Source organism: Tupaia chinensis, unplaced genomic scaffold (genome assembly GCF_000334495.1).
Source record: "Tupaia chinensis unplaced genomic scaffold, TupChi_1.0 Scaffold000270_2, whole genome shotgun sequence".
NCBI classification, from domain to species: domain Eukaryota; kingdom Metazoa; phylum Chordata; class Mammalia; order Scandentia; family Tupaiidae; genus Tupaia; species Tupaia belangeri.
The window spans coordinates 2,720,235-2,732,181 of NW_006159751.1; the positions used below are offsets into that span (position 1 = coordinate 2,720,235).

Here is an 11,947-nt window from a genome sequence, read left to right on the forward strand (position 1 = left end):
AGGAATCTGTCAGGTTCTGCTCCTGCCCTGCCCTTCAGCTCCCTCTAAGACCAGAGCAATGACAGCACCGATTCTGAGACGCCTCCCACCAATGCCCTTGTGCTGGGACATAGAAACCCCAACCTCTCTTCTCAGGCTCATCCAGCCTACATGCTCCCAGAGTCTGCTAGCGCCCCTGCAAATTCCCAAGGCGGAGGGAGGGACTTTTCACCCTATCCTGGCACCTGGGAACATCTTTGGAACTGGGCTCTGCTTCCATGTCCAGCCTACCCCTTGACCTTCTCCCAGGTCCCTCTGTACTCCTCGAAGGGCCACTGGCTCCCTTTCTTCTTTGCAATCTCCCAAGAATTTTTCCTACTTGTCTAGGTCGAGTGACACCCAGGCCAATAGATGAACAGACAGAAGCCAAAAGATCCTTAAAGAGGTGAGTGAGGAGACAATTGAAGATGGGGAGTATGGAAGTAGACAGAAGCCTAGCATCCTAGCCAAGGGAGCAACTGGGTCCTGGCATTTGGACTGGCCTTTGGTACTCCCTTTGGTGCCACACTTGGGGGATCCCAGAAAGGCCCTAAGGGACTAGTGAGCTGCATAGGCTGTGTTCAGACCTATCCCGAGCTCCTGCCCAGCTGCCTCCTGGGACTGCCTCACCCCCTCCTGTGGCTCCTCCAAGCTTCTGCCTTCCTGGGATTCCCTCCATTTCTACCCTAGCTCCTGGGAGAGATTTTGGAGGCCTGAACCATCAAGGATGGAGAGGGGAAGGAAAGAGGAAGAGAGCAGAGGCAAGGTAGTGCAGTGGGCATAGGGCAGGCTTCTGGGCTCTGGACTCTTGCGCCCACAGGGTTCCCAGCCTTGAGCAAGTCATTTGACTTCCAGCAGCCTCAGCTTCATTTCTTCCTTTTTAAGTTTAAATTTTGTTTAAATTGACTTATTCCTACATTCCTAGGGTTTGAAACTAAAAAAATGAAAAAGAAATTGAGAGAAAAATGTGTCTCTATTTTACCTCTATCTCCCAGAACTGGCTTTCCTTCTTGGTGGCAAACTATGTCATTATTAGGTCATTGGAAAAATCATGACATATTTTTCTCTGTTTTTCTGTGCAAAAGTGCATCATGACTGTGTCAATGACCCAATAGTTGTTCTGCACATCATTTTCCAGAGCTAGTATGTGCATCTTTGAGCAACAGCGATAAGCCTACCCCTTACACATTTTATACATGTACTTCACTTCTTTTCCCCAGCAGTGGATTCATATGGAAAATCATTGCCTGCAGTCCTTTACTGTAGAGGCTGTTTAGCTCATGTCCCAGCTTTTTGGGCTTCAGTTTACTCATCTATAAAATAGGTAATAATAACCCTACTTTGGGGGCCAACAGGCTATGGTGGTTAAGGTGCTAGACTCCCACATGGCTGACCATGGTTTGAGTTTCAGAACTGGCAGCTTGCTTTCTCACTTTCTCTCTCTCTCTCTCTCTCTCTCTCCCTCACTCTCTCTGGTGAGCATGCATGCCCTGTAGCAAATCAAAATAATAATAAAATTGAGTAAATAATTATTTTAAAATAAATGACCCTTGAGACCAGCAGATGGTGTAATGGCCACCTCGCTTGACTCCCACATGGCTGACAATGGTTTGCATCCCAGACCTGGTGGCTTCAAACTCACCCCAGGTGTCTGTGCATGTGTGCCCAAGATCCCAGGAGAATGGGATCTTGAATGGGAAAAGGGATTGTGCTGTGGCCATCCCCCCGGAGGGTGATTTCTGGCTTTCTGTCTCTGTCTCTCTCTCCCCAGTGAGCACACATGCCCCATAGCAAAAATCTCTCTAACAAAAAATATTTTTAAATGACCCTACTTTGTAGGATAGTCATGAAGGATTCAAGAGCAGGCATGTGAAGTGCCTGGATCAAGTGCTCAAAAAGCAAGAGTGGCATGTTGGTTAAGGCTCTGGATTCCCACATGGCTGACGACAGTTCATGTCCCAGACCCAGCAGCCTGAGAATCACATGGGCACATGTGTGTCCAAAGTCCTGAGAGGAGAATGCAGAAGTGATTGTGGCGTGGCCATCTCACCGGAGGGGGGTGATTCCTTGCTTTCCCTCTCTCCGTCTCTATCTCTCTCCAGCCAGGGCTTGAGCCTATGACAAAAACCTGGAAAAAAAAATCACCTGGGAACAGCTTCGGAACTGGGCTCTGCTTCATGGTCCAGCCTACCCTTCACTTCCTCCCAGGTCTTCTGTACCTCCTACAGGGCCACAGGCTCCCTGTCTTGTCTCTGATCCTGGGCCCATACTTGGTTCATCCTCTGGACCCCTCCTAGGTGTCGTCTCCTCCACACACTCTCTCTTCCTCTTTCCTTTCTTCCCGTGGCACTCAGAGCTATGTGCAGTGACTTTGTGTCACGCTGAAAGCTGCCGGGGGCCAAAGCGTGCCTCCTTCCCAGCCTCATGCCTCCCAGAGAAGGTGCTTGCCTGGGCCCCAGGAGCACCTGGAGCGAGTGGGTATGTACTTCTCTCCTCAGGATGAGCGAGAGGGCCGTGTGGAACTGGAGCACGGGCTGGCTGCTGACGCTGTGCCTGGCCTGGCTGTGGGGCCGCCTGGCCTCGGCGTCCTTGCAGCCTCCAACTGCCACAGGTTTGGGGGAGATGGTGGGCCCTGGGGAAGGGAGAGCTGGACACAATCCCAACCCCTATGCCACAGCAGGCAGATTTCCAGGGCAGAATGAAGCCCACAGAGTCTCAGGGGTCTGGCTCCTTCTTTGTCCTTCACCCAGGAAGCTCTGCCCCCTGTGCTGACCCAGCCAGGAGAAGGCCTGGGTAGACCCATTGCTCACCTTCCCTTCCAGGCCGGAAGGTGTTCTGCAGGGAGAGAGGCTCTCGGGTGGATCAGGGCTTAAGTCTAGCCTCCTGGCCTAATTCTGTGGTTTTCCTTCTGGGATGGCTAAAGCCTGTGTAAGCGGATGATCCTCCCCACGCATTGTAAGCCCTGGGGCCCTTGCCCTCACCCTGAGGAAGAGAGGGAGGCGGGGCTGGTGTGGGACTCCATCTTTCTTCTGCCTAAGGGCCAGCCTCTGCCAGGGGTGAGGAACATGCCCTCCCCTCCCCCCAAGAAGGAAGGGGAACTATGTGAAGTGATAGGAAGATTTCATCCGCTTCCCCCTGACCCCACCTTGGACTCCCTTGGTTAGCCCTCTCCCAAGCAGGAAGGAGGGGCTGGAGGACCACCAGTGGGCGGGAGGGAAGGAGCCGACGTCTGGCCGGCTGGCCGCTTGATTTCGGACTGGCCCCTTCAGTCCTTGTGAAGCAGGGCACCTGCGAGGTGATTGCCGCTCACCGCTGCTGCAACCGGAACCGCATAGAGGAGCGCTCCCAGACGGTCAAGTGCTCCTGCCTCTCTGGCCAAGTGGCTGGCACCACGCGGGCAAAGCCCTCCTGCGTGGACGGTGAGTGAGAGGCCAGGGCCAAGATGAGGGGTGGGGAGGGCGCGGCCTGAGTAGAGAGATAAGGAGGTCTGCTCAGGCCTCGCCATCTGCTGGGGATACAATTTCATGCCCATCTCAGTGCTTTGGTGATCGGACACCCCCTGGGAGGACAGAGGGCAGATGTGACCATCCCCATGTCACAGATAAGGACAGCTCTTGTGATGCACACACCCTCCCACCCACACCACCACCTGGTGCTTTCGCAGATGCCGCCCCTCAGTCCCTCACACCGCCAGACTGCTCTGGTCCCACACCTACTCCTCCGGGCCTGGGCTGCTTCCCCTTCGGCTGCTCTCCCAGCTTCATCCCCTTGCCCTCCTCTCGTCTCAGGCCTTTACCCTCCCCTGCCGTGCATGTGTGCCTTCCCTACATGCCTCCCTGCTCATGTGTTCTACACTCACGTGACACCCCTGTAAACAGGCCCACTGTGCTCACATACATGCCAACCTGTGCACCCTCACTTTGGCGACCCTTCCAAGTGGCTTGCACACTTGCTCACGCACACTGGAGGGTCTGTGGAAGATGGTCTCTTCTGTGCCAATGCCATGGACACCTTAGCGACCACTTCGCCTCTCTTTGGGGAGATGCAGGGACCAGTGGGATTAATGTCAATAGGGCATGTCCCAAGGCCTCAGCCTGAGTGCTGGACTGCTGCCCTGGGCAGCCTGGATGAGGGAAAGCTAGAGGGTGCCAGGTTCCCAGACAGGGTGCCTGCAAAAGTGAACCTTATTTACAAATCGCCTATGGACTGCCTGCTGTGCTTGCGTAGCCCTGAGGGCTGCTCCTGCCTCCTGCCCACAGCTGCCATCGTCCTGCAGAGGTGGTGGTGTCAGATGGAGCCCTGCCTGCCGGGGGAGGAGTGTAAGGTGCTCCCGGACCTGTCAGGATGGAGCTGCAGCAGTGGACACAAAGTCAAAACCACCAAGGTACCTGGGCCCAAGTGCCCAGCCCTTCTCTCTCACCTCCCTCTGAGGCAGAAAAGGAGCCCAGGAGCTGGGACCTAGGGTGTCAGTGTCCCAAGGTGAGATCTGTAGACCCTGAGAACGTCCCCTCAGACACGCTGTCCTTACTCTGGAGACCAGAGTTAGAGCCTCTGGATCTGAAATCCAGTGTGTTCTTGGCAAATTCTTGGTGTCCCACAGGCCTTGGTTTCCTTCTGTTTGCCTAGGGTGGGTTTGCCTCTAGAAAATGTCAGGTCTGTAAAAACAAAGTGGAGAATTGAATAAATTATCTAGATTATGCAGACAAGAATCTCTACTTCTAGTCGAAGTCCTGCTACAATAGCCCCTCTGCCCACCCACCTCTGACACAGGCTCCCCCCCATTATTAGCTCCCTTCATTTCATACCTGCCTTTCTTGAGTCAAAACACTGTCTGCTGTGATGACATCCAAGAGAATGGTTTTTCATGGTTTGCTGCCTGCCCCACAGAACAAGGGGTAATTAAAACTTTATCAGGCTTGTCAGCAATGCCATGTATGTCATGGTTAATCAGTTGCATTGCACTGTCATTGCCATTTGTACCCAAGAGTGACACGTGGGGAAAGCCCTGCCTTTTGCTTTCTTCCCCTCACCACACACAGCAAACCAGCAAACAAATGAACAGGGAGGGAAAGGCAGCCTTCAGAGTCCTGAAGAAAGCAACCTTTTTCTTTTTCTTTTTTTTGGAGAGGTTTTTGCTATAGGGCGCATGAACTTGCCAGACAGACAGAGAGAGACAGAGACAAAGCAAGAAATCACCCCTCAGTGGGGATGGCCACACCATAATCCCTTCTCCGACATTCTCCTCTCGGAATCTTGGGCACGCATGCACACACGCCCGGCTTGAGTTTTAAGCCACCGGGTCCGGGACGAAGCGACTTAGCCATTACGCTAACTGCTGGTCCCAAGAAAAGGTTTGACTGTGTATCAAATAGAGCATCCTCTCTGAGGGCAGGGAAGGGAGATAGCCATTCTGAGTATATTTAAAACTAGAAGATTGAGAGACCAGCAGTTGGTATAATGGCTATGTCGCTCGACTCCCATGTAGTCGACCGTGGTTTGAATCCCAGACTCAATGGCTTAAACTCATGCGGGGCCCGTGTGCATGCATGCCCAGGATCCCAAGAGCAGAATGGAGGAGAAGCGATTGTGGCATGGCCATCCCCCCTTGGGGGGATTTCTTGCTTTCTGTCTTTCTGTCTCTGTCTTTTTGGTGAGCACACGTGCTCTGTAGCAAAAAACTCTCAAAAAAAAAAAAAAAAAGCTAGAAGATTGGGATGGCCCTGTAGCACAGTGGTTAAGCACTATGCGTTGGAAGCCAAATCCCACATGGCGGACTGAAGGAAAAAGGATTGCAGTGTCACCACTTGCCACTGGAGGACTCCCTCTGGCAATTAAAAAAAGAAAAAGAGATTGCAGCATGGCCATCCCCCTATGGGGGGCAGTGATTTCTCCCATTCCCTCTCACTGTCTCTCTATGTCTCTCAAAGATTACAAAATACCCACCACAGACCTCATAACATTTGTCATCATGCTATACATGGGGTCTTCAAAAAGTTGATGAAGAAATACACATTATTGAAAAAAGCAGTGTGGATTAAATTTTTTTTTTCTAAGTTTGCTATAGGGTACATGCACTTGCCGAAGAGAGACAGAGAGAGGAAAAGGAAGAAATCACCCCCTGGGGGATGACCACACCGCAATCCCTTCTCCTCCACTCTCCTCTTGGGATTTTTGGGCATGCATGTACAAGCAGCTGGTGTTTTTCAAGCTGCCAGGTCTGGGACTTGAACCATACCATTAGCCATGTGGGACCCAGACACCTTGACCACCATGCCACCAGCTGGCCCCTGGATTTCAAATTTCCTTGCACCAAAATAAACTTATACTTTAAGTCCATTGTTCCACAATCTTTTCAAAGTCTCCTTGCAGGTTTGGGTCTATACCCTGAGAGACTGATCACTGCACTTGCAATTTGAGTAGCCTCTGTGAAGCAGACAGTGGTGAGGCTTGCCTGATTTATGTTCACATGGGCCACCAGGCCTTGCTTTCCCGGTCTAGACTACTTTAGGGCAAGGATGGGCAGTTGTTACCTCTAAGTAACCTGCACATCCTGGAGAGTCCCTGGCATGTTGGAATGGGATAGAAATTCCCTTCTCTAACTTTTCCCCATTGTTTGCTCTCTAGGTCACACGATAATTCTTGGAGGTCATGGCCTGGATAGGACAGGCTTGACCAAGCTGTGGACTGATGGATGGCATCTAGTCATCATCCAGAAAACATGGGAAATCCCTTTCCTGGACACACGGCCCCATGCCAAGTGCAGACTCCATCTTTCCAGGGGCATTTCAAAGAAGCCGCTCAATAGATCTGGATGGGTCTCCAACCACATACCTACTGATCAGCCAGACTCTCCTGGGACACAGAAGGTCAAGGCACGACTCTTGTCCTTAAGGACTGTTCAGTTGAGTTGGGGCGTTGATGACAGCCAATCTAGATCATTTAAATGAAAGTGTATGGTACCAGACAGTAGCTTCTAGGCCACATGCTGTGGACATGGTGTGATTTGAGAGATGAGACTTCCATAGCTTGTCAGCCACTCTCTGATCAGGCAGCACAAAGATAAAAAGTCACACTCACCACCCACCACCTCAGCCTTGATCCCTAGCAAGCTGTTCACATGTTGAACAAAAACACCTTCCTGTTATGCCAGACCAGCGGTGTCTCCTTAGATGGGATTGAGTTGCCTTGGGGAAGGAAAAGAACGATGAAGCCAAGCAACTTTCCAGCAGAACTTTGCAGAGGCATGGCCTGGCTTGGACTATTCGCTGGGTATGGATGGACCCCCATTCAAGCACCAGAGGTTTCTGTTTGGCTGGTTGTTTTCACAGATGAGGAAACTGAGTCCCAGAAAGACGAGGTAACTTGCCCAAGGTCCCACAGCCTGGACAGCCAAATCTGTAAGACTGCTGACCCTCACTAGCATGGATGCTGAGATTCCAACCTGGGCCTTCCATGTTCGTTTTATCTCAAGTTCCAGAACCTGTAGAGTACTAGCTAGGCAGCAGCCAAATTTTTCTCTGGGGATATTAGAGCACAAACTTTTACCTGGTCCCTGTTCTACTATCTGAAATAATCCTGAACACCCCATACCAAGTGGGTGTGAGACCACTTGGTCTCCACTCTCCTTCAGGCCCCCATGGCAGCACAGAGGTTACTTAGCCTGGTTACAGCAGGGGCGCTCTGCAATGAGGCATCCCCATGACCTGCTCTGACCCCTCTCTGCTCAGGTCTGTAGGCTGTTACTCTCAGAAGCTCTGGCTGGTGGAGAGAGTCTGGATGAGGTGTGGGCTGGTTAGGGTCCTCACCCTTCAAAGGCCTCCACTGGGCAGGAGGGGTGGCAGTCTGGAGCCTCTGTCCAGGATCAGGTTCAACAGTCAGCTTCACATCCAAGATGGTTTGGAGATGCTGCAGGCTCCAGGGACCCAGAGGCAGGGACTGCTTGGCTATCTCATCAGTGAGAACTGCAGCATCTGTGACTGCTGGGATCCCGCCAGCCAGGCCCTTAAGGAGAGTGCGTCAGAGAGACCAGCCTAGACCATGCTGGGTTCTGATCCTCAGAGAAGATGGATCAGAGGATGGTTTGGGACTGAGTCTTAGTTCCTCCCTCCCTCCTTTCCTCCCCTTGCAATAGAAACAAGACCATTTGATATTCCCAATTCTTTTTTTAAAAAATATTTTATTTAACTTTATTCATTCATTTACTTATTTCAATTTGACCAGAGAGGGATAGAGAGAGAGAGAGAAAGCTGCCAGGTCTGGGAATTGAACTGCAGTCAGCCATGTGGGAATCCAGCACCCTTAACCACCAAGCCACCTGCCAGCCTTGATATTCCCAATTCTTCACCCACTCCAGTGTATTTTCTTGTGTGTGTTTTTTAATTTTTTAAAGTTTATTTACTTATTTCTTCCATGAGTAAGAGAGACAATAAGAGCCTGCTCTTTCCTGGAGAAAGAGAACGAGAGAGAGGGAGCCAGAGACAACTTCCCCCCCCCCAAAGCCCTCTATGCCCTGATCCTTTCCCCTGACCCCCAGCCTCAGCCAGCCCTGGGATAGCAGGTGCATGTATGTCCAGTGTACTCAGGTAGGTCTCTGGACTCAAACTCAGAACTTTTTCATATAGGTCAGCCTTGCAGGGTTGACATTTTATCATTGTGCCACCATCCAGCCTCCATTGTTTCTGTTTTGTTTTGTGGGGATGATGGGACAGACGGTGATGCAGCCTCTCGCTAGACTGAAAACAGCAGTGAGCTCTGACAACTGAATCTCTGCATGCAGTGGGCTGTAGGGTGGGATAGTCAGAGGTGCACAAAGGCTGCTTTGCCTCTTGAGGGTGGGGGATGACTCTGGGGATGGATTAAGGGGTAGAAAACTTTCTCTGGAAAGGGCCAGAGAGTGAATATTTTAGGCTTTGCAGACCACATACATCTCAGTTTGTGGCACATTCTTCGTTTTTGCTGTTGATGTTTCCTTCTTTTTTTTTTTTTTTTTTTTTTTTTTTAGGTTTTTTTTTTTAGGGCAAAGGGGCACATGGGCTCACCAGAAAGAGAGAAATAGAAAGTAAGAAATCACCCCCCAGGGGGATGGCCATGCCACAATCCTTCTCCTCCATTTTCCTCTCGGGATTTTGGACACGCACACACTTGCACCCAGAGTGAGTTTAAGCCACCAGGCCCAGGACTTGAACTGCAGTCAACTACACGGGAGTCCAGCAACATAGCCATTATGCCAACTGCTGGTCCCACTTCATGTTGTTTTAAATGTGGAGCCAGCAGATGGTGTAATGGTTACGTCACTGAACTCCCACCTAGTTGACAACAGTTTGAGTCCCGGACTCTGCGGCCTAGACTTATGCTGATGATGTGTGCATACCTGCCCAAAATCCTGAGAGGAGAAGGGATTGTAGTGTGGCCATCCCAAAGAGGGCGGGGGTAACTTCTCACTTTCTGTCTCTCTGTCTCTGCCTCTCCAGTGTGCATGCAATCTATAGCAAAGAAATCTCCCTAAAGGAAAAGAAAAACAAAAACACGTTCTAAATGTAAAGACCATTCTCAGCTCAAAGGCTGTACAGAAGCAGACACTGGGCCTTCTCCAGGTTGCTGGCCCTTCTGCAGCTTGGGACAACCTTCCAGCCTTCTAGCCTGCCTTCTATGCAGTGGAACCTGAGCATGAGTACTGGCTCAGGTTTTGTTTTTCTTCTAATGCTCCTTGAGAGAGTGGTGAGTAAATTATTTAGGCTACAAATGAGACAGCTTTCAGAGTCAGACAATAAGAGCCTCTTGTCCCGGGGGCCAAAATGTGGGCTTCTCCACTCCCTCCTACTCTCAATTCTGTGTCCAGGTGGAGGGAGAGGGCTCCAGCCCCCTGACTATTGGCTGTGTCTGTGAGTCACTGGATGATGCTGGGGATGAGCTGGAGGGAGCAGGGATGGTGCTGTGCAGACTCCCAGTGAGCTGCCAACCCCACAAGCCCCTGCCTCTGTCACTCTGGTTCCTGACCTTCCCCGACCTCGCTCACCTCTGCCTTCTGAGAGTCTTCTTTCTTTTGAAACAGGCTGGAATTTGCTAATTCATTTTTAAAAAAATTTTTTTAAATTTTTTATTTTTGGAGAGGTTTTTGCTATAGGGTGCATGCGCTTGCCAGACAGACAGAGAGAGAGAGACAGAAAGCGAGAAATCGCCCCCCCAGGGGGGATGGCCATGCCACAATCCCTTCTCCTCCATTCTCCTCTCGGGATCTTGGGCATGCACGCGCCCGGCGTGAGTTTTAAGCCACCGGGTCCAGGATACGAACCGTGATCAACCACATGGGAGTCCAGCAACATAACCATTACACTAACTGCTGTTCCCAACGCTAATTCATTTTCGAAAACTCTTCAATTCCTCCATTTCCTCCTGACTTATTCATATGTACTTGGTGGACTTTGAGGATACCATTTATATGTCCAGAAAAGCTCCATATAGGATAGTCCAATGGAAGAGGGAAAAGGCCGTACCTCCCAGTGGTGGCTTCCATGGGCCCTGTTTCCAACAAGTTGACATCTGTGTGCATTTCATAGCTATTACCACGTGACAGTTGAGAAATGTAAATTAATTTTTCTGGAGTGTAGCATTCCTAGAATCATTTGTCTTTCTCTTTTTCCCTCAGTGGGTGGGATCTCAGAGTCTGAAGTTAGCTGCTGGAACCCTCAGCTCCTTAGCTGTGAAGGCCTTAGGAAGGTTGCCAACCACAGAGATCAAGAGGCTAATTTCTTTTGGCCCCCTGGCAATTTCATCAAGGTTCCGTGAGTGACATCCTAATTAATGACCCTAGGCAGTTGTCTAGACTTGAGGCGCAGCTTCTTAAATTCTAAGCTTACAGCTAGAAGGAGTTTTAGCGACCAGTCAGCCAGCTCCCTCACCTGACAGATGAGGAAAGGGAGGCTCAGAGAGATTAGATAATTTGTCCCAAGTCACACAGCAGGCTGGTGGCAGGTACTGTCCAGTGATCCAGACAAGTGTCCTTTCCACTACTGCACATCACACCTTACCCCAGTATACATGAGGAACCGGAAAAGAAGCCAGAATTAGCAAAGATAAATGCGACAGAGTCTTGCTCTAAAGTCACCTCACCCTGTGAGTGCAAGGGTTAGATGAAGGAGAATGGGAAGCATTTAGAGATATGCACACACAGAAAGACGGAAGGAGGGATGAAAAGAGAGATCGAGATCACTCATTCAGAAGAACATCGAAACACAAAAGCACAGCACAAAATGAGAACAAGATGGATGTTGCATTGTAACAACTGATTTTCATCCTTTCTGGAGAGACATCATGAAGCCCCTGTCAAGCTTGGGGAGCTCTGGGAAGCCAGTCTTCATGACTTCAGGGGTCTCGGGGCCTGCTGACAGGGGTCTGCAAACTAAAGCCCATAGACCAGATCTAGCCTGCCACCTTTATTTTGCAAATAAAGTTTTATTAGAACATAACTGTGTTTCTTTGTTTAGTATTGTCTATGGCTACTTATGCTTTGCAACACCAGAGTTGAGTCATTGTGAAGAAACCCAGTGACTCACAACGTCTAACATAGTTAGCTGAACCTTTATAGGAAAACTTTGCCAACCTAGTACTTTTATTGGGACTTTCTTGATACACTTCTATGATCTAGAAAATGATAACTCTGCATTGTATTCTTGTGATAGGGATTTTTGTTTGTTTTTGAGGCTGCACCTGTGTCCTTTAATCCGTTACAGTGCCACTTGTGATCTCTGACAACCCAAGAGATGAAGCGATAAAACCTAAGAGGCCAAGAGGAAGGCTTATAGCAGATGGCCGCTTCCCTGTTGTGTTATCATACCCACAACAGCTCCTATTTTCCAAGTTTATGTGACTTCCACTTTTAACCTTGAGGAGAATTGCACGAACTCCCCTGCGTAAAAACATAACTGTGCAC

The 11,947-nt window shown here is 50.2% G+C and overlaps 1 protein-coding gene across 1 annotated transcript in view; it reads left to right on the forward strand.

The window, feature by feature from the left end:
• The window catches only part of TAFA3 (TAFA chemokine like family member 3), a 9,782-nt gene extending 1,550 nt beyond the window's left edge, over positions 1-8,232 (forward strand). The window contains exons 2-6 of the mRNA XM_006149609.2: positions 367-424; positions 2,517-2,629; positions 3,288-3,437; positions 4,278-4,402; positions 6,643-8,232. Of these exons, the coding sequence (XP_006149671.1) occupies positions 2,518-2,629; positions 3,288-3,437; positions 4,278-4,402; positions 6,643-6,654 (399 nt within the window). The 5' untranslated portion in view covers positions 367-424; position 2,517 and the 3' untranslated portion in view covers positions 6,655-8,232. The remainder of the gene's footprint in view (positions 1-366; positions 425-2,516; positions 2,630-3,287; positions 3,438-4,277; positions 4,403-6,642) is intronic.
• The last annotated feature ends 3,715 nt before the right edge of the window (positions 8,233-11,947 follow it).